Below are 27,513 nucleotides of genomic sequence, written 5' to 3' on the forward strand. Positions count from 1 at the left end.
TGCAGATTAAAAATAATCATATTATGATCACTACCTTCCGAGTAAGCGGTTGGCCATACCTCGAGTTCTCTTACTCAAGATTTGGTTCGATTGGTGTCAACACTAAACTTACAGTTATTGCCTTTTTGATGGGATAAATTGGTCGGATCCGTTACTCAAAATTTTGTAACATTGCTCTCTAAGAATCCATCTTGGAGGCATTCTACAAACTCTCTTTCTTGGGGTCCTGAACCAACCTGATTTTCCCAGTCTACCTGCATATTGAAATCCCCCATCACCACAGTGGCATTACCTTTGTTACATGCCAGTTTTAACTCGTGCTGCAACTTACACCCTACATCCAGGCTACTATTTGGGGGTCTGTAGATAACATCAATTAGTGTCTCCTTGCCTTTGCAATTCCTCAACTCAATCCACAGTGACTCTACCTCGTCAGTCCCTATGTCTTCCCTCATAAGGGACTGAATTCCATTCCTCACCAGAAGAGCTACCCCCTCCTCTGCTTACCTGCCTGTCCTTTCTACAGGATGTATAATCCTGAATATTAAGTTCCAAGACCCAATCCTCCTGCAGCCTCGGTAATCCCCACAATGTCATATCTACGGATTCATGGATGTGAATTTCAGACGGCGCTCACCTGCTTTCCTTGGCTCCCGCCTTTGTGATGTGTGTGTGCTCTGACAGTTGATCCAGCTCGCGATTTCTTCACTGACGGTTGATCCAGCTCGAGGTTTTTCAGGCGAGTGCCCTCGAACTTGAAGGTCGAAGACAGTTGCGCTGAAAAGTCGAGTAAGTGGGACAGGCCCTTAACCCATCTTATTAGCTCAGGTGTGACAGGCAAGTCTTCTTCTTCTTGCTTATGGCGTGCACAGCCTAAAGTTGTCGGACAACTTGTTCTAATTGATTTTATTTGATTGAGCACGTCGGGTTGACTTCATTAGTCGAAACAGAGCGGACCACGTGAAGGTTGCAATCTCCCACCCCACAGGCAAGTCAAACTCATGACTATCCAACATTTACCCGGCAGGGAAAAACAAGATGTCAGGTGACAATGAAATGTTACTCAAACTCATGAAATATCTGCTGTTTGCATTTTTAAGAAATAATTCAAAGATCAATTAAAGTTTAAGTATAATTTAGTGGATATAAATTGATAACCAATATAAATTAATATACAAGACATTCATTAGATGTGAATATTACAGTGTCTCAATTCAGTAAAACGACAGCACAAGTACAATATCCATCATTAAAGCAAACAACTCTATTTGCCGCTGAGCATACAACAGAGTCCAAGGCCACATGTTTGTGCGATAAAACTCTCGGCTAATACACCTCACAAGGATACTCAGAATAATAGTATGTGAGTGTAGAACTTCACGTGCGTGAATGAGTTCACAGTAAACTTGAATACTGTGGAGGTAACTGTTACAGCAAAACTGGTCAAGTAGTGACATTTAATGTTCCTTGTACAAAACTGCACAATATCACTTCAGCAATTATTCATTAGAGTACAGTAGTCCTGGAATGTCATAGAATTGGAATGCGAGAACATTGTCAACAGTGCAATAATCATTATTTTTGGAGCACAAGCTTCAAAGATTTATTAATTCATATTACAGAGAATAATGCACTTAAAGTCTTGTATTAGTAATTTACAAAAAAAAACTAATGATTGTACAAAGTTTGTGCAATCAATGTCATCTTGGTCAATGACACAGAGTTTTTAGTAGATTAACCAAATTCCTGCTAGCTTCTAGCCGGAATCAAATATAGATCCGATCCACTTTCAAAACTGGTTTAATAGAAATAGAATAGCGACCAACTATTTAATTGAATGAAATCCTGAACCCAATGTTCATGAATGAATTAGCATGCTGCTACCTACAGATTGGTATTTTTTATTAAAAAAAGATTCAACGGCCTAACAAAAAGAGAAAAATGACCATCAGAACTCATTTTAGACCTTCTTCATTGTATAAATATACTTAAATTAATTGGTTCCTAAATTGACAATTTTTCTTCATAGCTTAATAATAAATTGGATCCATTTTAAAAAGTAATATATTTTTTACATAAATGCTAATTATCCAATGATACACTCACACTTACACAATATTGTACTCTGACTCCAAGAAATTAGTTTATGCTCAAGTATAGTTTGTATATTAAAAATAACTATAATCAAAAAGTTGATTTGCAAGTATTTGGTTTTAAATGATACTGATAAAATGTTCATCTTTATACTTTGACATAATTTTCTTGTTTTATAAATAGCATTTAAAGTCTTCATTATCATATGGATTTGGAATCTTAATATATACATCTGCTTAATGTATTTCTATATTATTCCTGCTTTTTAAGAGGCATGATCAGTATTTTAAAATGTTTAGCACTACCATTAAAGACAGGCATCAAAATAATTTCATTCTATTTCATTAAGCTTGTTAATATCCTTAACATGTGATTTCATAACCCAAGTTTGTATGATTGCTTCTGTTGTGCCTTGTTCAGAATATCACATTTAATTACTGCAAGATAAATATGCTTCATTATAATTGCCTTGCAAACTAAATTGCCTTGTCTGGTTGGTCCTTAGATCAAAACAGGAAATTTGTAATTATTTAAATATCTCAATTTTCTTGAATTTTGGCCATCCATGTTCTTATTCACATTATGGTAGATTGCAAAGTTAAATCTCTCAATGTTAATAACAGATCATCGTCCACCATTTCTTGTTTTTTTTCTCCAAGTCAACTGTACCTTCCCCATTTTTATCTCTTCCCTCTCTCAAAGAAGATATTCTCTTTTTTCCACCGATCACAACCCCTTTTTCTAACCGTGATCTCATTGAGGATATTGAAAACATTGTCCTGTCCATCGCATGTTACTTTATCAACGTGCTGTTCAAGGCTATCATTTGTCCTCAGGGTCGGCTTGCAATGGAGTAAGGAATAAGAATGATAGACTTTATTGCAAGAGTGTAATTAAGGATATTGAGGTTGGAGTACAAATTTAAGGAATTCTGATATAAATTGGATAGGGCTTTGGAAAAAGTACATTGGGAGTAGCAATTTGGTCCCTACTCTTGGAAAGATGTAGAATACAGAGTGGTATTGAAAATAAGGTAGATTCCTGGGATGAAAGGGTTGTTGCTGAGGACAAATGGCTTGGACTATATTCAGTGGGGATGAGTAGAATAAGAGGCAATCTTATTCCAGTGTTAAAAAATTCTCATAGGACCAAAGAAAAGGTATGTGAATTGTGCAGGGAAGAAAGGATTAACTGATGTTGAATACATTTAATATATTTAGTTTGTACTCGTGTAGGAAAGAACTGCAGATGCTGGTTTACACCGAAGATAAACACAAAATGCTGGAGTAACTCAGCGGAACAGGCAGCAATTATGGAGAGAAGGAATAGGTGACGTTTTGGATCGAGACCCTTATTCAAACATGTGAAGGGTCTCGCCCCGAAACATCACCCATTCATTAATCCAGCATTTTGTGTTTATCTTCTATTTTATACTTGTGATTATTTGTCCATTGGACTATTATATATGGCAGGATAAACTATTTAAAATTGTTACACTAGAATTACAGTTATAAATCTTTATTTAATTGCATCAGATGCAAAGCTGTTTTGTTTTTGAAAGTCTTAGTTATAAAACTAAAATGTTATCGATTCGAGGTTTTGATACAGGTACATTATTCAATGAATGTGATTAAAAGAACATCTGAATCCCACATTTAGCCCTCTTACAATACAAAGCATTTACCGAACATCTATAAACATCCAAAATATTTAATTAAGTTCGATCGAGGATGTGAATTTCAATTCCTGATAAGAGTCAGAAACTCTTCTCTGGTCTTTGGGTCCTCTCGAAAAACACCTAACATCGTGCTTGTTACCGTTTTACTGTTCATCTTTTGTACTCCTCTCATCACCATGCACATGTGCCTGCAAAGTAACGTTGTATTATCAATTGCTGATGATGCTATTTCCTCACTGTCCCCATATAATTCTCTTTTGGAAGGATTTGCATGTTCAGAGTTTAGTTCAACTTCATCCCATCAGAACTTTTACATTTGTAACTGGCCCACCCCATTTTCCAAAACTGTTCCCATTGTTATTCCAATATCAAATCCTACGTATACACTGAGCAATCATCTCTTCACTGCAACATTGCCATGGCTTTTATATGTACATTAAAAACAAGAGGTTAACCAGGGAGAGGGTAGGAATGCTCAAGGATATGAGGGAATTTGTGTTTGGAGTCAGAGGATGAAAGGCGAGGAACGGAACAAGTACTTTTCATCTGCATTTACCATGGAAGACGGTGAGATCAATGTAAGGGGAGATTGAAAGGAGGTTGTGGGAGCCTTATTGATCCTTCTATCTTCTCCAGCCACTGGAGTGTATGTAAAGTTGTTTCTTTGTTTAAGAAAGTAAGTAGAGAGAATCCAAGGTGAAAAAGGCCAGCGAGCTTCACTTCAGTGGTGCAAAATATTCTTCACAATGGGATTTACTCAAATTTGGAAGAGAATGGACTATTTAGACAGCATAGCTTTGTACACAAAAGCACTCTCCGTTTCCCACCATTTCACCTCCCACTGGTCTGATTATTCTGCCCAAACATTAATGTCACCAGGGCTGATCTCATCACCACTTATTTAATGTCAGAGTCGTACAACATTTTGAAAAATTGTACAAACAATTATAGAAATTAAAAACAGCTTGGCTTTTCCCAGCAAATTCCGTGCTCAACACTTACGTTGCTTCAACTACAACTCCTACTCCTGCAGGCTGCAAAGCTTCTGTGATTGCAACAGCAATCTGTTTGGTGAGACGCTCTTGGACTGCAAATGGACAGAACAACGTACCCGTAAGAACAAAATCAAAGTAGAGATGTATTTAACGATGCTTTTTCAATATTACATTAATACAATTAAATTCCTAATTTATATTAGCACGATCAGTTCCATGCAAAATATAATTTTAATAATGTATCACCACACGTATATTAAATTCTTATTTAAATGTGTGCATTTAATCATTTAAACATGTCCTTCACCACATACAAAAAAGGAATAATCCTTTGTTAGGTTGACAAAAACGCTGGAGAAACTCAGCGGGTGAGGCAGCATCTATGGAGCGAAGGAAATAGGCAACGTTTCGGGTCAAAACCCTTCATCAGACTGATGTGAGGTGGGGGGGGGGAGGAAGAAAGGAAAAGGTGGAGCCAAAGGGCTGAGGGAGAGCTGAGAAGGGAAGGAGAAAGTAAGGTCTACCTGAAATTAGAGGTCCAATGTTCATACCACTGGGGTGCAAACTGCCCAAGCGAAATATGAGGTGCTGCTCCTCCAATTTATGGTGGTCCTCACTCTGGCCATGGACGAGGCCCAGGACAGAAAGGTCAGATTTGGAATGGGAGGGGGAGTTGAAGTGCTGAGCCACCGGGAGATCAGGTTGGTTATTGTGAACCGAGCGGAGGTGTTCGGGGAACCGACCGCCAAGCCTACACTTGGTCTCACCGATGTAGAGAACTGACATCTAGAGCAGGGATTATTTGGAGGAGGTTGTATCTGCCGATGGCTGGTAGGGTCCTTGGATGGAAGGCGGGGGGGGGAGAGAGGTAAAGCGAGGTGTACAAAGGAGACTCTGCCCTTGTTTGACCATGGAGTTGGGGGGGGGAATGGGGAGAGATGGGAAGATGTGGCAAGTGGTGGGATCACTTTGGAGGTGGCAAAATATCGGGCTATAGAAGAGGACCCTCTGGTGAGAGCCTCATCTATGGTAGAAGAGGGGAACCCCTGTTCTCTGAAGAATGAGGACCTCTCTGATGCCCTGGTATGGAACATCTCATCCTGGGTGCAGATACGGTGTGGATGGAGGAATTGGAAGTAAATCCTTTGTTAGATTGTATTACATTTATTACTATCTATTACAATGTAGCACATGTATTAAGCAATTTATTAATTAATTAAGCAGTTTGAAGAACTCAAGTCTGGCAAGAACAGAACCTCCTTCACACAGAGTGCTTGTTTTAGCTCACCCCAAATCTGCACTTTTGCCCATTTTCACTTTCTGTAAATTCTTTACAACTTTCCTTCACTGCTGCAAGTTACCCACATCAGACGCTCTTGATTTTGATGTCTCACGCTACCTCATTTCTATCTTAGGTTTCCTCTCATCTCCTTGGTGATGAATCCTCTATTATGTGTGCTACTATGTCACACTCGCTCTCCTGCTCCATTGGGTCTCGATCTTTATGGCGTTTTCCTCCAACTACTGAAATTAGCTAAACAAGTGCATTCATTGAGATATAACTTTCCTGCATGTGCCATACAATGAGCCATCCTGCAAGTCCTTCAATCTTTCCTTGTGTTTCTGAATGGAATACAGCCAGTGATGACAGCAATAGACTGGTTGAGGAATATGCAAAAGGGGATGAGAGTAAAGAATAAAATATGACACAAAGGGGCAAGTCCCGTGAAACCAATTGCGTCTCATAGAATAAGATAACATATCGTGAGCTTGAGATTATAGGCCAGCAAGTGTTTTATTTTCAATATTAAAAAATCAAGATAGATCTAAAACCTGTCCCTCCTCTCTCATCTGTCACTTACTCTACCACCTGCCAATCAAACCCCCTTCACCCGTGTCCATTTATCATTAGCCAGGTTTTGTCTGCCCCAACCTGTCTTTTCCAGCTTTCTCCCCCTAACCAGTCCTGAAGAAGGGTCTTATCCTAAAACGTCATCTCTCATTCCCAGATAATGTGTGACCCAGTAAACTCCTCCAGCACGTTTGTATCTGCACACTTGTGTCTCTGAAATTGCTTCTCATCTGCCTTAAAGGTGCTTCTGTGAACACCTCTCTTCTTGTGATATTTAACAAGATTTCCCATGTTAGAAACCTCCTATTGCCATCTACCCTGGCAAATTATTTCAGAATCTCATGATTTAAGACAAGTTGAATTAAAATGTTTTGACTATTAATTAACCACTTACCCTGAAGTCTCCTACTGTAAATCTCAACAATTCTGGAAAATCCAAAATTCAGGATGAGTACATGATTTAAACAAGTACGCAGGTGTAATAGCAATGCTTCAGTAACTTTTGACAAACAAACATTTCATTCTACTCAATTCATGAACTATTTTTTTTTTAATCTAAGGGCAGCCTAACAAATCTTAATGTTATCATTTATCTATATTTGTTGTTTAATATCACTATACATGAGAAAATATCATATCTGTATTTAGAATGACAAACTATCAGGTAAATGCATTAGAGAAAAAGCTTACTAATAATATTTGTATAACTTGCTTTGATTGCATGTGGACAAAAGAAATATCCTAGCAACAGACAAGATAAGGTAAATTGAGTTAATTTGCATTATTTTAGTTTTATAAATTGTATCTTTATTTCATATTTATGGGGTTAATGCAAGATAGGTTGGTGCTCCATGAATGATCGATATAAATTAAAATATCACTGAAATAGTAACAGCAAATTATGATACTTTATGTGCATTGCATAAAAAGATTAGCTTGAACTGCAGATGCTGGTTTAAACCGAAGATAGACACAAAAAGCTGGAGCAACTGAGAAGGACAGTTCTGAAGAGAAGGAATGGGTGACAATTTGGGAAATCTTGTCAAATCTCACAAGGAGAGCGGTGTTCACAGAGGCACCTTTAAGGCAGATGAGGAACAATCTTGGGAGACCCAAGATTACAGATGTTGGAATCCTGAGCAAAATACGAAAGGTCTACATCCGAAACGTCACACATCCATCTCCCCAGAGATGTTGCCTGTCCTGCTGAGTTACTCTAGCTTTTTGTGTCTATCTTCAGCTTGAACTGCTGGTATGGTTTCACCACTCTGATAATCAGCTTTTGGTTACTTAGCACAGGTCATTTTGGAGTCATCTTTGGCATCTATTGTACCAGGTGCTTTTCAATGGTTAAAATGGGAGCTGCAACATAAGGGATATTTCAATTTGTCCTTCTTTCCTGCATGATGTTTCTGCTGACTACAGGCCCCATAGCAGAAGCATCCACATTGTGGGGCTGGAAACTGGAAGTATCCTGAGCTAATTCTGCTACCACCATCATCTATTGCGACAAGTGATGGCTCCCACTGATTGTCGCCGGAAGCTTGTGTCCTTTGCAGGACGGACGATGACAGCAAGGTCAACATTTGTAACAAGATGGACATGAAAAGAAGACTGTTGACTACATAGAATTCTGGATCAAAATATTTTAATTTACGGGTGGGAGTGGCAAATATTACCATCGAAACTTTATCAATTTAAAACTTGGTTAAGATAAGGGAGAAGCCAATATCCAGGAAAAAGATATTCAGTGGGAATCATCAAATAAACTAATTAATTAATTACAAAATGTCAATAATCACAGATCATCAACCGATGTATATATAGATCTCCCTCTTTCCCCGAGGGGTAAATATCAAAAACATCTGACATACAAATCACAAAATCAAATGTCAAACTCCTGTAAAAATGAATGGCCAGCGAAAGATTTTAGATATACGTGAAAGTAATGGAAATAAAAGTGTTTTGTTCACTACGACCCTGGCTCATCCTCTAACACAACACTTTCCTGACAATTTTTTAACATCTGAAAATCTATTGATCTCAGGCTTGAATCTTCTCAATAACTTAGCATTCATTTATATCTTAAGGTTGGCAAGAATCCTAAGTGGGCCATGGATTGCTCCCGATTTTAAACAATACATATATAATTTAATATGTTATTTTACTATCTGATGTATTTAACATTTATTTTGCTCCACTTAAGGAAAGTGTAAGATTAAAATTGAAGAAGCAAAGCAAAATTGAAGGCAATGATTTGGAACCAAGGTGTCCTTATTGATCCTCATTCACGGCTAATCACGACTTACCTGGCTAGCTTGCTAAGGCCAAGGAGCCGTCTTTCTGGTAGATAACCTATATGTACCTACAGAACGGAAAGAAGACATTGACTACATCTGACCACACACAGAAGGGACCGAGAACTTTCTCAGCCAGGTCAAAATTGAAATATCTATACACAAAAGAGATGCTGACATTTTCTGATGGGTCCTGAATCAGTATGAGGCCAAATGTGTGCAATGGGATGACCATGCAATCATAAGCAACCTTTTGGAATACATAGCAAGCTGTGAGTAATACTGCTCCAGGGGAAAGTGCTCATTCAACTACAAGACATTGAACTAAACTATAAGGAACTCTGATTTTCTAAAGCTAGTAACAGCCATATCTCTCAAGTCTTTGGCAGAACATACATTACAAAAGATTTCCAGTAATGCATTGGCCATGCATATCTACAGCAGTGACATCTGGGAGCATTTTGATTACACCAATAATTACACCACTGTTAAATATGATTAAACTGTTTAATTAAGAACATTTACAGATACATGCAGTATATTACAGTAGATATATTATCATCTATATTCTGTCAAACCAAAGACTTAATAATATTGCCACAGATAACAACAATTGGAGAATTGCAGCTTTTGTTTCAATATATGCCGGCTCCAATTGACTGGAATAGCAAGCACCCAACTGAAACCAGAGTTTCTACAAAGTCCCATTTGTTGCATCTTTCACTCTCTCACTCTCTCTCTCTCTCTCACATAAGCCCTCAGGCCTAGTTACCTGGCTAACTTGCTCACTCCTACAACTTTTCTGTTTGGTATATAACCAATTGAAACCTGGAAAAAAAGGAGAGAGATTCAAAGGTAGAGAATCTTACATGTAATAGATTATATTAGTAACTGGTTAATGAGCAGCAAAAATAAATATAAAACACAACCCTGCATGGGTTTTCTCCAGGTGCTCCGGTTTCCTCCCACACTCCAAAGACATGTGTAGGTTAATTGACAATCTAGTAAATTAGTTTGCATTATAGCAGTAGTGATCTTTGCCTAAACCTTGACTGGCAAAGAAACCACAAAGCTTGTTGTTGCATTGTGTGCTACATCTCCCCTGTTTAATGTTAGGTTCTGTAACAGTAAGTCCAGCTCTAAGCATCCACAGTGAAAGCAGATTTTCTTAAATTTTGCCTTGTGCTTGCAACTTTCAGGAAGAGCTGAACTTGACAAAATCCAAATCCAACTTCAGAATATGATTATAATTCTGCACAGGAATAAGCGTTGAACTACAATCACATAAGAAATACACAGCAACTGCTGTGGCCTGAATAATTAAGTCTAGAGTTAAAAAAAAAGGGAACAACAAATAATAGAGCAGTTACGATTCATTAGCCCAAAAAGCAAAATTCTGCAGATACTGGGATTCTTTAAAAAAAAATAAAAAAAAATTATGGGGGTCTGAAGAAGGGTCCCATGACAAATGTTGCCTATCCATTCGCTCCACAGATGCTGCCTGACCTACTGAGTTCCTCCAGCACTTTGTGTTTTGCTGCAAGTGGTTAGTAGGTCAGGTTTTCCCGGAGAGAGAAACAGAACACGTCTGAAGAATTTTTCATCTTATTTACCCTCAAAGGTATCTGAACAGGGCCAGCCAATGTAAGCGAATGTTGTAATTTTTAAAAATATTCTTCTACCAGGCCACCCCTGATCCTCCGGCGTTCCAGAGAAATCAATCCAAATGTATCCAACGTCTCCTTGTAGCTAATAGCCTCTAATCCAGGGAGCCATTCTGGTAAATTGTACATAAACACAACATATCACCTCCACAAATCAATGACCAGAACCGTTTCACATGACAGAAAATCATGATACACATGTGCAGTTATATAAGACATTGGTGAGGCTGCATTTAGAGTATTGGGTTCAGTTCTGGGCACCATGTTATGGAAAAAATATTGTCAAGCTGGAAAGGGAGCAGAGAGTATTTACAAGAATGTTGCCAGGACTCAAGGGCCTGAGCTTTTGGGTCGGGTTGAGCAGATTAGGACTCTATTCCTTGGAACGCAGGAGGATGAGGGGTGATATTATAGTGGTGTATAAAATCACAATCTCTTGCCCAGAGAAGGGGAATCGAGAAACAGAGGACATAGGTTAAAGATAAGGACGTGAAAAATATTTAATAGGAGCCCGAGGGGTAACATGTTCCACACATATGGTGGTGGGTATATAGAATGGATGGCCGGAGCAGGTTGTTGAAGCAGGTACTATCGCAACTTTAAGAAACATTTAGACATGTACATGGATAGGACATGCTTAGAGGGATATGCCCCAAACACAGGCAGGTGGAACTAATGTAGATGGGACATGTTGGTCGGTCGGGGCAGGTTGGGCCAAAGAGCTTCTGAGGGAAGCTCCAGGGAGAAACTCCAGCAAATGCAGGTCAGTCTACCATTGACTTTCATGCCTGATGGTTGCAATACAAGCCTTAGACGATGAAGGTGCTGGTACACTCGCTCAAGAGTATCAGCATCAAGGCCAGAGTGCAGCACAAGAGATCTTTGCTGAGAGGCTCGATACTATCAGCCCATTACATTTCATTCCTCCTTTAGGAATGCAAGTACCAGCAATTGGATGGTTTTCTTTAATAATAAAATAATTAATTTATTTTACATTTATTGTACATTAAAAATAAAAAAAATAGGGAACATTTAAAAAAAAAATCAAAGGCATAAAAAAAGGGTTCATAACCTCTCTCCAAGAGCTGTCAATGGACACTCCCTACAAAGACAGTCATCATTTGTTACAAAACATCTCAATTAAGTGTGCTGCTCAACACAAAATTAAGATTCCATCCCAGGATAATCCATATTTTGCTGGCGTTATTCTCAAGATTTAAAAGGAAGAGAACTAAAATAACATTTCACGATCCAGGATAGATGTAAACACAATCCCTTTTGCAAATACATATAATCCGTTCATGCAGCTTACTGCTGCAATGTTCAGGTTATATAAGGTTACAGTATGTCTATTGTGATCTGGTTTATTTAAGTGATGTCCACCCTGAAGCATTCCTTGTTCTCAGCAAAGTATTTTGAAATAAATGTCAAGAACTTTTCAAATTTTCTGGAACTGGAGGAGTGAATGAACATTATTTCCATTGAACAGTAACCTTTTACATTGTTTCTAAACAAAAACAAGAGTTCAAAAGCTATGATCACGTTATGTTTCCTATGTATCTCACAACAAACTACAGTGACATAATACTGAGATCAGCCACTCAGTTAAGGGTGTAATTAATATCAATTTAAAATGGATTTTGCATTGCTTACCTTTCCAATAAATGGGACTAAATGGTGTTCGCACATGGAAAACATGTCAATGTCCTTGACTATTACCATCTCATCATGGTCCTCATCAAATATGGCATTGTTTACAATATCTAGAGATGAAAAGACATGTCATCTGTCAAACATCCAGAAACACACTTTTTATGAAATAATTACCAGTCACTTGGTGTGAATGGGAAGTGTTTCAAGTTGCTTAAGGTTACACAGAAGCTGCACAACCAGTCTTTCAATCTGCTGTTGATACAGAAATGAACTGAAAGAATATAAAAATGACACCATGTTCAAATAAAGGGGAGCATGTATAAAGCAGGCAATTTACTTATAAACTTCCAAGGACATATTAAGTTGGAATGAATAGCAAAAACTGGTGAGGGTAGGCCGTATGTGTTTATTAAAGGCAAATGTGAAAAACCAAACTGTTACTACTTTAAACCAGGTACAACATATGGAGGTGCCGTGGTAGACGTCGTGTTTGGACTTTCCAAAAGCATTTGCCAAAGCATCACATGCGAGTCAGCAAGAAAAAAAAATAACTTTAATCGTAGTAACGGGGCAGTGACACCTCAGGTACTGAATTAGTTAAGTTTCCCCAGAGTAGACATTTTGTTTTGCAAGAACTGATGCAGCAATTATTGCATCAGCATATTGATGTCATAATATGTGGGAATTTACCTTACACAAAAATGTGATATGTTTTTGTTTTTAAACCATGGCACCTTTAAGGTTACAATCTAGTCTAATTTTAATTCTTAAACTGTTGTTTTCTCCCATTACTGTTTCTGTTCCTCAGTCTTTCTTGCAAAATAAATACAAAATACTAACGATGTCAACGACCCAAGAAACTTAACATACTGCTCTATTGACCAAGTGGCTGAATGGTGATGCAGGCAGCGACATATTGTAATACCTCACCGGAGATAAGTGAGCATGAAATGGTGGCTGATACCAATGGCAACTGAACATTGATCCGTCACTGAAACTGGATTTCAAAATACCAGCAGAGGGGTCATAATTTCCTGAGAAGACATTTTGTTGGCTGGAGATGACACAGATATTATTGCACTGGAATATTGATCAGAATTTAAAAAAAAAAAAATCCATGGTTACTTTAATGTTAAATCCAGTTTCACTTTAATTTTTTTTTTAAATTGGTATTCATAATTTAGAATCAGATCCTGGTGACTGGGCGATCTGCTGAGAACACGCAAGAAGTCAGACTGTTAAGATGAATTTGTACTGGCAAAAGAAAATAATCATTACACTCCTCAAAATGTAAACTCATAACTCACTGAGAGCATCTTTCAATGTAGTAATTTATTCTTCTGATAAAGGAACAATCTAATAGGAAACTAAAAGCTGCAGAATTCCCATTTTAATGACAGAAATCTTTGATGCTAGTCAGAAATGTTTCCACCTTCACCACACTCCTCAACTCCACTATTACGCAAAAGTTCAAGTTTATTATTTATCACGATACCAGAAATCAGAATATTTGTTTGGATAGAATCCAAATACTCTCATTATACCATCAGGGTCAAACTCCATTATAATAGGTAGAGAGAAGGAAGAGGTACAGAATGCAGATTATAGTTCTCAACATTGCAGCACACCAGTTCCAGAGACAAAGTCCAATGTCTTCATGAGGTAGAGGAGAAATGGTCTGCAAGCTAGTCTATGGACGGACAGTCTGATAACACAGGGGATCAAGCTGTTCATGAGTCTGGTCGTATGCTCTTTCAATATTCTGCCCAACAGGATTGTGGAGAAGGGATAACCATGGTGAAAACTTGTCTGCTTTCCTGTGATGGAGTGAAGTATAGATGGAGTCAATTGTGGGAAATCTGGTCTGTATAATTGACTGGGCTACATGCACAATTCTCTCCAATATATCTTCACCAGCTCCTATCTGAAACTCATCAGCATCCTCCATAAATTCTAAAGGCCTGTCCCACTTGGGCGACCTAATCCGCGAGTTCTGGCGAATTTGCCCTCGTACTAGCAGCATGGTTGACACGAGGTCGTAGGAGGTCTTCATAACTCTCCTTCATGCTCGAGAGTGGTCTCCGCATACTCGAGGTCTCAGCTAGTGCGCGGCGGTTTTTTTCAAACATGTTTAAAAAATGCCCGCGAGTAAAAAAAGGTCGCCATGGAAAAAAAAGTCGATACTTTTTTTACTCGTAGGTTTAGTCGTAGCAAGTCGTAGTTGGTCGGCATGTTAGTCGTAGGTAATCGAGGGTAGTCGAAGGTAGTCATAGATAGTCTTCATCATAGTCGAAGGGAGGTTGAAGGAGGTAGTCTTCACTCTACACTATTCGGTGTTTAATTTTCCCTTAGTTAGTCGTAGCTAGTCAAAGCTGGTCTTCAACATAGTCGATGGAGGTCGAAGGAGGTCTTCAACATGTCATTTTTTCAAACTCTTCTAAACTCACCAATTAGGTTGCCCAAGAGGGACAGCTCCTTTAGTATCTGGACTGTGATACTATTGCTATTGATCTACATTGCTTTTCCAATAGCACTTGAACTCAAATCCAAATTGTTCTCATATCATATACTTACTATTCCTCAGGCTCCTGTCTCTTTCACATTCTGCCTCTCACGAAAAAAAATCCTTGCACTTCTTTCAATTTAGTGTATTGCCAAAATACTCCCCAAAAATGAAGCACATAACTAATTGGCAACATCTCACTTTCCTTGACTTTTCTGACACGGACAATATAACAAGAGCATTGGAATCAGTGGCAGAAAACCTGCTTTAACCACAAAAGCCAACGCAATATTCAATAGAATTTTAAATATTTTAAGAGAACTACTATTAATAAATGCCTCTGAATTTTAAATACAATGGTAACAACGTACTACGCATTTTCTTGAAGCAAAACTTCTAATTCCCTCAATTACATTTGTAGAAAATTAATATCTTGAGCAAAACTCCTGAATAATTTAATAAAAGTACAGGTTAAATAAACGATTAAATGTTGGGAAATTTAATTAACTGATTTTCAATGTTTTCAAACCATTCACCTTTAGTATCTTGGAAAATCTCTTTAGCAACGACATTGCAAAGATTATTCTCTTCCGGCTCCATCCATTTTTCACAAACGCATTATCATTTCTTGCTCACAACAACAATGCAGATGCCAATTTCCTGTCTATAAATCCATTCAATTAGGCCGTAATTACAGCAACTATTAAGTGCACAGTTTTTTTTTTATTGTCAGCCACAGACTTCAACCAAAACAGCTGTTTATGGGCTCTGTAAGTTACATTTCAAAAAGAGTATACAATATTACTACAATATATTCACTCATTTATGTAAATTCGTAGCCATAATCATGCCATTTCAAAATATATTAATGAAAATAATGTGAATGCATGGTTTATTTGTACAAATAAAGGCTCAGCTTGTTTTCATTTCTGCTGTAGTTTCCAATTACTTAATAAATTAATTTTATTGTTACATTAAAATAGAAAAAGCTCACCAAATGCATCATGAAAGTATCTCAAGCCAGCATGTCTGTCATAACATTTTTTTTTAAATCTCTTCTTTCATCCACTTCATCACCTTCGCTATCAGATTCCTGATTGTACCATAACTTTCCACAACCAAAATTGAAAAGACTGATAACATTATTTTCAGTTGCACCACAAACTCCATCCTTTAGCCTTCCCGAACAGTGGATCTGTTCTGTGACCTTAGTTTTCAATTTGAGGTGCTTGCCCATCTTTCCTTGAACATTGCCATCTCTGCCCCAACACAATCCATTTGCTACCAAAACCTTTGTTCACGTTTTTAACTTCCAAACTTGATTTTTGCCAAGATATTTGTGGCTGTACTTCTGATATACCCATTCTCCAAGAGTCCTCTAGAATGACAATTCAGCCTACTGTACTATAGTACCCAAACTTGGAGCCAAACTGAGTACTTTAAAAGCTCTACTGCAAACTGACTGACTCTCATGGCTATCTGGACTACACTTCTTCCCAACCTGCTTCCTGTAAGGACTCCATCCCCTACTCCCAATTCCTCCGTCTGCGCCACTTCTGCACCCAGGATGAGGTGTTCAACACCAGGGCATCGGAGATGTCCTCATTCTTTAGGGAACAGGGGTTCCCCCTCTTCGACTATAGATGAGGCTCTCACCAGGGTCTCTTCTATACCCCGTAGCTCCGCTCTCACTCTCCATCCCCCCACTCGTAACGAGGACAGAGTTCCCCCCCCCTTGTCAATCGACAATTAGTGATGGAATAGGCCCTTCGAGCCAGCACCGCCATTCAATGTGATCATGGCTGACCATCCCCAATCAGTACTCCGTTCCTGCCTTCTCCCCATATCTCCTGACTCCGCTATCTTAAGAGTCGTATCTAGCTCGCTCTTGAAAGTATCCAGAGAACCGGCCTCAAACGTCCTCCGAGGCAGAGAATTCCACAGACTCACAACTCTGTGAGAAAAAGTGTTTCCTCATCTCCGTCCTAAATGGCTTACCCCTTACTCTTAAACTGTGGCCCCTGGTTCTGGACTCCCCCAATATCAGGAACATGTTTCCTGCCTCTAGCGTGTGCAAACCCTTAATAATCTTAGTGTTTAAGAAGGAACTGCAGATGCTGGAATCAGTCTGAAGAAGGGTTTGGGTCCGAAACGTTGCACATTTCCTTCGCTCCATAGATGCTGTTCCACCCGCTGAGTTTCTCCAGCATTTTTGTGTACCCTTAATAATCTTATATGTTTCAATAAGATTCCCTCTCATCCTTCTAAACTCCAGAGTATACAAGCCCAGCCGCTCCATTCTCTCAGCATATGACAGTCCCGCCATCCCGGGAATTAACCTTGTAAACCTACGCTGCACTCCCTCAATAGCAAGAATGTCCTTCCTCAAATTAGGGACCAAAATTGCACACAATACTCCAGGCATGGTCTCACTAGGGCCCTATACAACTGCAAAAGGACCTATTTGCTCCTAAACTCACCTCATCTTGTTACAAAGGCCAACATGCCATTTGCTTTCTTCACTGCCTGCTGTACCTGCATGCTTACTTTCATTGACTGATGAACAAGGACCACAGATCCCAGTGTACTTCCCCTTTTCCCAACTTGACATCATTTAGATAGTAATCTGCCTTCCTGTTTTTGCTACCAAAGTGGATAACCTCGCATTTATCCACATTAAACTGCATCTGCCATGCATCTGCCCACTCACCCAACCTGTCCAAGTTACCCTGCATTCTCATAGCATCCTGCTCACAGTTCGCACTGCCACCCAGCTTTGTGTCATCTGCAAATTTGCTAATGTTACTTTGAAACGCTTCATCTAAATCATTGATGGATATTGTAAAGAGCTGCGGTCCCAGCACCGAGCCTTGCGGTACCCCATTAGTCACTGCCTGCCATTCTGAAAGGGACCCGTTAATCCCTACTCTTTGTTTCCTGTCTGCCAACCAATTTTCTATCCATGTCAGTACCCTACCCCCACCTTGTCCTCACCTTCCACCCTACAAGCCACCACATACAACAGATAATCCTCCGACATTTTCACCACCTCCAACGGGATCCCATCATTGGCCACATCTTCCCATCTCCTCCCCTTTCGGCTTTCTACAGAGGCCGCTCCCTCCGCAACTCCCTGATCAATTTGCCCCTTCCCACACAAACCACCCCCTCCCCTGGTACTTTCCCTTGCAACCAAAGGAAATGCTATACCTGTCGCTTTACCTCCCCCCTCGATTCCATCCAAGGACCCAAGCAGTCTTTCCAGGTGAGGCAGAGGTTCACCTGCACACCTCCTCCAACCTCATCTATTGCATCCGCAGCTCTAGGTGTCAACTGCTCTACATCGGTGAGACCAAGCGCAGGCTTGGCGATCGCTTCGCCCAACACCTCGCAAAGTTCGCATTTTTTAAATTTCAAAATATATTTTATTCGAGAAATAAATATATACAATACATGATCCTTACAAAAGGGTATACATACGTACAATAGTTTCCTCAAATTACAATTTTACCCCACACTCTTGCCACTCATGTGGCCCACTGGTGTGGAATCCCTTCCCTTATTTTGAGGGGTGTCTCCACCACACCCTGCCCCCCCATGTCCAGCAGCGGAAGGAACCTAGACTGTGGTCCTCCCCCACCGAGCCTTGTGTTGGCTGCACCGAGCTTCAATGCGTCCCTCAGCACGTACTATTGCAGTCTGCAGTGGGCCAGTTGGCAACATTCCCCGACGGACATCTCGCTCCGATGGATGGTCCGCACAGTTCGCATTAACGAACCCGATCTCCCGGTGGCTCAGCACTTCAACTCTTCCCTTTCTCCCCCCCCCCCATTCCATATCTGACCTTTGTCCTGGGCATCCTCCATGGCCAGAGTGAGTCCCACCGCAAATTGGAGGAGCAGCACCTCATATTTCGCCTGGGTAGTTTACACCCCAGCGGTATGAACATTGACCTCCAATTTCAGGTAGTCCCTGCTTTCTCCCTCCATCCCCTCCCCTTCTCAGCTCTCCCACAGCCCACTATCTCCACCTTTTCCTTTCTTTTTCCCGCCCCCCCCCTCACTTGGCTAACATCTTATTCTAATGCTCTAATAGTTTAGTTTATTGTCATGAGGTACAGTGAAAAGCTGCTTTGTTGCGTGCTATTCAGTCAGCGACAAGACTATACACGATTACAATCAATCCATCCACAGTGCATTGAAACAGGAAATAATTTGTGCATATTTATTAATAATCACACTTGGGTGTCACTGACACCTTTAGTTGGTTTGAGAACGTGATGTTGGTTTAGGTTTATTGTCCTGTGTACCCAGGTACAATACAAAGCTTTGTTTTGCATGTTACCCAATCAAAGAAGATGATACTATGCATAAAGACAATCAAGTCAAACTCAAGTACAATAGGAACAGTGAAGGGAGAGATACAGAGCACAGAAGAGAGTTCTCAGCTTTGTAGCAGAACAGTCCCAGAGAAAGGGTCCAATGTCTAGAAGGAGGTAGAGGAGAATTAGACCGTATCCTAGCTGATGGAAGAATAATTCAGAAGTCTGGTAACAGACGGGTAGATGTTGTTTCCGAGTCTTTTAGCTCGCATACATAAGTGTTTCACCAGGGGAATTAACTGTCAATGTTGTTGTTGTTGTGGGATTAGAGTTTTAAACAGATCAGTCAGGTGGAGACATTAATGAAGATGGATGTATATAACAATTGTAGAGGTTTATTAACACTTTAAATGTTAGCAGTATTTTATATCCCTGATAGCAAACACTGTTTATCCATGGCTGGAAACACCATGATACATTACTTAATCATGTGGTATTGTTGGATTATTTATAATGTGATAGTTGGAATTAACAAAGACATGATTTTTAGTCATTTGGGTTAGTGGTGAAGCTGCCAAATAAATCATCTAACTCATCAACTGGAGGTTTTCATATCTTTCTTGCAGTTAATGGTGAAAGAACGCATCAATTGTCACACAAGGAGATCAGTTTAGCCGGAGCTAAAACGATTACAAGCCTGTAAATATTTCCACAGCGTGATGTTCGCAAACAGAATGTCAATCATCTCTGGATATGAAACAAACATGATGACACCATACCTTTCAAGAAATTGCGATTAAGTTTGACTTTACCAGTTATTTTCAGAAACTGCATCACAGAAAGACAACGGGGTTGATATGGCAACTGTCTGGCAAACAACTCAGTGTACACCCCGGTTACAGAAGAAACTGATAAAGCCGTGCGAGCAGCTTATCAACGCTATTGTGGACCCAAGAGTGGAAACACTAAACGAAGGATATTACACTAATACATCATTACACAGAGTGAAAGCTGCATGATACGTGTATTCCTGGACATTGCAAACATTCACAGCTCCGTTTTTTTTTTTACTTACCCCTCCAGTTCAGTGGGATATTCATTTTGTTTTCAATTCTAATCTCACAAGCAGAAGACGATGTGTTGAAATGAAAACTCACACCTACAAGAAAATAGACACAAAATGCTGGAGTAACTCAGGCAACATCTCTGGACAGGAATGGGTGACCCTGAAGAAGGGTCTTGACAGACACGTTACCCATTCCTTCCATCCAGAGATGCTGCCTGTCCCGCTGAGTAACTGCGGCATTTTGTGTTTATCTTCGGTGTAAACCAGTATCTGCAGTTCCTTCCTACTCACTCCTACAAGGCTTTCCCTGCGGATCAGTTGGTTAGGACAGTGAATAAAGCATTTGCCATTTGCTGAATTAGTGATTGAAAAATGAGTTTCCACTTGGGACAAGTATGAGGGCCATCAACGCAGATGGAACTTTTGATAATAAAATGAGCCAAGAGACGTTGAAGAAACATAGAAAATAGGTGCAGGAGGTCATTTGGCCCTTTGAGCCAGCACCGCCATTCATTGTGATCATGGCTGATCATCCACAATCAGTACCCGTGCCTGCCTTCTCCCTATATCCCTTGATTCCGCCAGCCCTTAAAGCTTTATCTAATTCCCTTTTAAATTCATCCAGTGAATTGCCCTCCAAGACCTTCTGTGGCTGACAATTTTGCAAAATCACAACTCTCTGGGTGAAAAAGTTTCCCATCTCAGTTTTACATGGCCTCCCCTTTACTCTTAGACTGTGGCCACCTGGTTCTGGACTCCTCCAACATTGGGAACATTTTTCCTGCATCTTGCTTGTCCAGTCCTTTTATAGGTAAGATAAGATCCACTCTCATCCTTCTAAATTCCAGTAAATACAAGCCCAGTCTTTCCAATCTTCCCTCATATGACAGTCCCGCCATTCCAGGGATTAACCTTGTGAACCTACGCTGCACTGCCTCAATAGCAAGAATGTCCTTCCTCAAATTAGGAGACCAAAACTGTGCACAATACTCCAGATGTGGTCTCACCAGGGCTCTGTACAACTACAGAAGAACCTCTTTACTCCTATACGCAAATCCTCTCATTTTGAAGGCCACCATTCCATTAGCTTTCTTCACTGCCTGTTGTACCTGCATGTTTACTTTCAGTGACTGGTGTACAAGAACACCCAGGTCTCGTTGCACTTCCCTTTTTTCTAATCTGACACCATTGAGATAATAATCTGCCTCCTTGTTCTTGCCACCAAATTGGATAACCTCACATTTATCTACATTATACTGCATCTGCCATACATCTACCCCCTCACTCAACCTGTCCAAGTCACCCTGCAACATCCTAGCATCCTCTTTGCAGTTCACACTGCCACCCAGCTTTGTGTTATCTGCAAATTTGCCAGTGTTACTTTTATTTCCATCATATAAATCATTAATATATTGCAAATAGTTGCGGCCCCAGCACCGAGCTTTGCGGCACTCCACTTGCCACTGCCTGCCATTCTGACAGGGACCCGTTTATTCCTACTCTTTGTTTCCTGTCTGCTAAGCAATACTCTATCCATGTCAACACCCTACCCCCAATACCATGCGTTCTAATTTTACCCACTAATCTCCTGTGTGGGACCTTATCAAAGGCTTTCTGAAAGTCCAGATACACTACATCAACTGGCTCTCCTTCATCCATTTTACTTGTCACATCCTCAAAAAATTGCAGAAGATTAGTCAAGCAGGATTTTCCTTTCATAAATCCATGCTGACTTGGACCAATCCTTTTACTGCTATCCAAATTCGCCATCATCACTTCTTTAATAATTGACTCCAGCATCTTCCCCACCACCGATGTCAGGCTAACTGGTCTGTAATTCCCCGTTTCTCTCGCTCCTTTCTTGAAAACCAGGAATGTTGGGGAGATCTCCCAAGTGGCAGCTCAGTCTGCAATCCTTAATACAGCAAATGCATCTGTTTTATTCCCTTCTTTAACCTAGTGAAAGCCTCGTGGGTTTGATTCTTTGAGTTCAAGGTACAGAAGAGAACAATGATCATGGAATGTTTCTTGAACGTGCATCTAATAACGCACTTGTTGAAATGTGGTCACAATGATGATGTGGAAAGTGCGAAGTGCAGCGTTTATCATCACTATGAGTTTGTGCAGATTGACAAACAAAAAAACAAGCTGAAAATCTGCGATTACGCACAAGAGAAAGCAGAATAAATCGGAAGTGACTCACCTCACCTGCGCTCAAACCCAAGAATACGTTAGAGAGACATATACAGAAAAGCAAGGGGGAGTCAGCAAACAGTCGACAGTGAGAGGCCACGTCCATGGAGCGGACACAAAGTGCGTTCCCACCTCATCTCAAAGGAAAATACAGTCAAGAAACAGCAGACAATTCGCCCTCTTGCTCCGCCATTCAAAAGGTCAGCGGTCGATCTTTTACTTTTCTGGAACCAACGAGTCTCCCATCCATGGCACTAATTGGGTCAATAATCACTGCACCGCTGCTGGCACAAATATGTCCTACCTTGGGTAGCAAGGACACATCCAATATATAAATCCAATAATCTGGCATTCAACTGGGAATCTTGGTGAATTGGCAACTGGAAAGTGAGGCAGAGTGTGGCGCGCTGTGAGGATCACAGCCGGGTGTGTGGGGCCTGGGTCGTGGTGTAGATTTGTAGCCAAAGACAGGGGCCAGACTGCTCCCTCCAAACTCATTGGAACATCATGCATCATATTTACTGTCACATTTAAACAATAGGCGACGTTTCGGGTCGAGACCCTTCTTCAGGTCTGAAGAAGGGTGTCGACTAGAAACGTCGCCCATTTCCTTCGCTCCATAGATGCTGCCTCCCCTGCTGAGTTTCTCCAGCATTTTTGTCTACCTTTTATTAATATCTTTTTGTTCGTCTTTTATTATTTTAATTTTAATCTTCAAATGAACATATTTAAAATACCAAAGAGTAAAAGAAGATTCAATGAAATAATCCTCCCCGACTGACAGCCACAATTAAAACATTAGTAAGTCATGAGGGCAATTTTAACAAAATAATGTACATTTTGAAGTCCATCTAATTGAAGTTTCCTGGATGCGGCCTTATTAGATTACAGCTAACTTAATGCGTCATTCCAACATGAATTTAATGCGTCATTCCAACATGAATAGGTGCCCCATCCCTGCTCCAGATCCAAACACTTATCTTTGTCTCTTAGCTGTTTCCTTACTGTTGGAATTACTTAACTCACGTCCAAAGACTTTTATTAGCAATACAGCATAGGTAATTTCAGCTTAACACACTTCTCAAGACTGCGGAAGGGAAAAGGGCTTTCTATTAAACCAGTGGGCGGAGCCACAGAATGACTCCAAGCATGAATGACACCGATCTACACTTACTTAATGAACTAGAGAGATAGACAATAAATCTCATCCCAGCAAATCCAGCGACATCCACATATCATGAATAATTCTCTTTATGAGATTCTAGTGTGCACAAAAGCAGTGTGATCCTTGCTGGAAAGGGAGAGCACATTCTCAAGAGTGTGCCTCAATAAAGCACAAGGGTATGGGAAGCAAGGCACACACCGCTCTTTATCCACATTGAGGAAATGCAAGGAGATGCAAACCACAATCTGCAGAGGATACAGACCACAAATTCTGTAAAATTGATCACAAGGCGAAGATTAACTATGCACCCTTTCTTGCAAAGTGTAATCATATTAAATATTGTTGAAAGCAACCATTGTAATACATTCAATTCCAATCCTTTGGTTTAGCAGACTTAAAATAAATTACTTGGGTTGGACTTGATTTAACATTACATCAGCATGTTTAAACCACTATATACACAATCACTATGCTATTCCATTGAGTAGGGTTTGCAAAGAAGAAACAATTCAGAATCCTTCATACCAATATAAGATTTACTTTAACTATTACCTCTACTTCCAGTTTTGAATTCGTTCTTAGCCTTACCCCACTCACTTCCAACTTCACTTCACTCCAATAGACAATGACACAAATGTTCGGTTATGGTACAAATCTTAATGGATGACAACAATTACGACAAAGTAAGTTCTCACTTCTTGTAAATGAGAGCATTACTTTTTTCTCTTATTGAAGCAATGAGATTGCAAAATCTGTTGCAACATTACTCATCGTATGACTCACAGGCCGAGATCAAAGTTCTTTATACATTTAAAGAAACAGAATAATATTTGGAAATGTATTTTGTGTGTTACTGACAGCAACACATTTCTCCAACAAATTAGTTCATGTAACAAAAGAGCATCTATACCACTGGAATAGAAGATTTAAAATGATTATGATTGTAATATGCATAGATCTCTTTAGAATGGCAGGCTAGGGTTATCAAACGAGCTGTGAGATAATATGTCTAAAACCATATCTCATCAATGTCTTATGCACTCATAGACATTTTTCACAACAGGGTCTTATTATTTTGCCTTTGACATTAGGTTATAATACGTATTAGAAAGTGCAAGGCACTTAAAAATGCAAACAAGGAACTGCAGATGGTGGAATCTTGAGAAAAACACTAAGTGCTGGAGTGACTGAGAGGGTCAGGCAGGCTCTGTGGAGGGAATGCATAGGAAAAGTTTCACACCTGAAGAAGAGTCCCAACTCAAAATGCCCATAGATATTGCCTGACCTGCTGGGCTATACTATCACTTTGCATTTTATCTAAAAATGTGCACTTGGCCTGAATGAGAAAGATCATGTTCAGGCCCTTCTCCAGTTAGCCCAACAGTCTGAAGCAAGAATGCTGACGCCATACACCAACCTGGAGCTGTACAAGTCCTCACTCTACGCAGTTGGTTCATGCCAGATTACCAAAACAGCTTTGACGGTAGTAAAAGCTCACAGCGGAACACACATGCAGAGATAAAGATCATACAAATGACAATAAATTTACAACTATCAACATTAAAAATATCAGAAACACAAAATGTTAAATTCTTTCAAAGTTCCTCTCTGCTCTCAATTGTTATAATGAGTTAAAAATAAATCCTATAATCGTTCATATGCAAACATGACATAAATGAGCCAAAATCTAGAACGAGATCATTAAACCAATTTAATGTCTGAAATAAAACCCCACTTTATTTTGCAGGAGTGCTGGAAACTGGTTAGTCATTTCCAAGAGTGTTTTACTAAACAAAAGGTCATGTTGTTTTAAAAATGTAAACACTGGGGTTAGTTTTGATGAGTCATCCTGCCTACAAATGCACAATCATACTACAGTTGTGAACAGAGATCCAACTAATGAAAAAGGCATCAGAAATTAACTTAACAAATGTAAGGCTAGGCAATGACAAATATGCATGTTCTTACAATGCATGTCCTCACGACCACGTAAAATTATCCTAAAGGGACATTCTTTTAAATTAATCCAGCCGTCGCTATGGATCAGTAGATATCTCTAGAGAGACTTAAAGCCGCTTACAAGCACAAAACAAAAATTTAAGTGCACACATTTTTCACATCTCCTGCAATTGAGGGGAACTTGCAAAACAATTAAAAATTCCCAGATTTGTCATCATGTTGTAACATTAGATTCACATTTCTGGAGCTGGGCATCATCTGCTGAAACAAAAGTCAGACAAAGATACCTTCAATAGGGAATGGCATTTAAGAGTTAAATTAACATTTATGGTAATTTGAGATTTTTTTTTCTAATAAAGTCAGGTATGAACATTCAGGTTTGTTGAGTTTCATCCAAGGGATATCATAATTTACAGTCAAATTGTTATACAGCTGGAACCACCTCGCCCAACACTTAAATTGCAACATGTAAAGTGCTAGAGCAGCTCAGATAATATCTCTGGAGAACATGGATAGGTGATGTTTTAGATCAGGGCCTTTTTCAGACTGAATGTGTGGTTTGGAAAGAAAGTTAGAAGGGGGGGGGGGGGGGGGGGGGGGGGGGGGGGGGGGGGGGGGGGGGGGGGGGGGGGGGGGGGGGGGGGCAGACAAAGCCTGGCAGTTGATGGGTGGATACAGGTGAGAGGAGAGGGCTGGTTTCTAGGCAACAATAAGTGTGAGGAAACATCTCTTGAGGACATGGATAGGGAATGTTTCAGTGTGGGACCTTTCTTAGACTGATTGTGGGGGGGGGGGGGGGGGGGGGGGGGGGGGTGGGGGGGGGAGAAAGCTAGAAGAGAGATGGGTATGGGTCTAAACCTGGCAAGAGATCGGTCGATACAAATGAGGGGGGGGGGGGGGGGGGGGGGGGTTGTTTGATCGGCAAAATCCAAGATAATGGCAAGATAATTGGACAAAGGCCAGAGATGAAAAGGCAGAAGATGTGAGACAAAGGGATTGAATAGTTGTGAATTGTGAAGCTAGAGGAAGGAATGAATGCAGGGGGAAGTGGGGGGGGGGGGGGGGGGCAAAGACATTAGAGCTTCGAGGTACAGGTCGGGGAGGGTGGGGTGTTGATAGTTCCCCTCCCCCTCGTGTCTTCACCCATCACCCGACAGGATTTGTCCTGACCCTCCGCTCTTCATAAACATTAGAACAAAAGTTCAACATATTAACAAGCATACATTCAACACATTAAAAAAACAATATTGTTGTTAACGTGGGGAGTGGATAGGCGATGTTTCGGGTCGAGCCCCTTCGGAAACATCATCTATCTGTCCATTCCCTCCCCAGGTGATGCCTGACCCGCTGTGTTACTCAACACTTTGTGTTTTACTCGAGATTGCAGCATCTGCAATTCCTTGCGACGATGTTACAACCTGTCAATCAACGCCACCAACTTTGCAAGAAAGCAGAGCTCGGGAAAGTCCCGCAAATGAATGATATTGTTAGTTGTTGGCGAGAGAAGCAGGACTCGCCACTTCCTCGTATGTAACGCTTACCCGAGATATTCTCCTGGTAGCCCTTGGTGAAGAACTGCATGGCGGTGGCCGCTCTCCACGGCGTCCGCAGCAGCCCCTGCCTGTCCGGATCCTCGCCCAATCCTCTCAGGATAGCCGAGTAAGCGGCTTGCAGGCTGGGCAGGTTCATCTGATCGTCCTCGATGCTGCGAGTCCGCTCTTCTTTCCAGGGAGCCGCCGATGCCGCCGCCGCCGCCGGTTCCGGGTGCCCGTTCATCCAGACGCCCGCGTCTCCGCCCGCAGAGCCGGGGACCCTGCCCGGTCCGGCCCCGCTCGGTACCACGGCCTTGCTTCCCCCGGCCAGCTGCTGTGGGCAATCCATGAACGCGAGCTGGGGCTACAGCAACACCTTGTGAAGAGATGAATCTGTGTTTCAAATGCAAGTCTGCGGCTCCTTTAATAAGAGTGGCTTCCTGGTAGTAACCTGTCATTGGTTGGGCACAACTCATTCATTGAACACAGATCAGCAGCAGCACTTGTTGTGCAAGCGCAGGCTTTAAAATAGATATTTAAA

At 40.6% G+C, this 27,513-nt stretch overlaps 1 protein-coding gene across 2 annotated transcripts; it reads right to left on the reverse strand.

Moving 5' to 3' along the window:
• Positions 1–1,908: 1,908 nt before the first annotated feature.
• On the reverse strand, positions 1,909–27,513 carry LOC129700181 (GTP cyclohydrolase 1-like). Of its 2 annotated transcripts, none has more exons than XM_055640451.1 (6): positions 26,982–27,513; positions 12,234–12,343; positions 9,689–9,744; positions 7,014–7,045; positions 4,775–4,859; positions 1,909–3,960 (listed from the first exon to the last, which is right to left on the reverse strand). In XM_055640451.1, exons 1-6 carry the CDS (start codon positions 27,319–27,321, stop codon positions 3,834–3,836), a joined length of 750 nt encoding a protein of 249 aa, XP_055496426.1. In that variant the 5' UTR covers positions 27,322–27,513; the 3' UTR covers positions 1,909–3,833. The 2 variants fall into 2 exon arrangements, with proteins under 2 accessions (XP_055496426.1, XP_055496425.1); XM_055640450.1 differs by lacking the exon at positions 9,689–9,744 and adding an exon at positions 8,929–8,984 and having other exon boundaries at positions 26,982–27,510.

Source organism: Leucoraja erinacea, chromosome 9, assembly GCF_028641065.1.
Source record: "Leucoraja erinacea ecotype New England chromosome 9, Leri_hhj_1, whole genome shotgun sequence".
In the NCBI taxonomy this organism is placed as follows: domain Eukaryota; kingdom Metazoa; phylum Chordata; class Chondrichthyes; order Rajiformes; family Rajidae; genus Leucoraja; species Leucoraja erinaceus.

Excerpts from the sequence above, each read along its gene's own strand:
- LOC129700181 (XM_055640451.1), bottom strand. The coding sequence starts at position 27,321 with ATGGATTGCCCACAGCAGCTGGCCGGGGGAAGCAAGGCCGTGGTACCG. Across the intron at positions 7,046-9,688 it reads GGAGTGAGCAAGTTAGCCAG|AATTGTTGAGATTTACAGTA; the intron begins GTAACTAGGCCT and ends TGGATTTTCCAG. Across the intron at positions 4,860-7,013 it reads TTACAGTAGGAGACTTCAGG|TCCAAGAGCGTCTCACCAAA; the intron begins GTAAGTGGTTAA and ends GTCCATTTGCAG.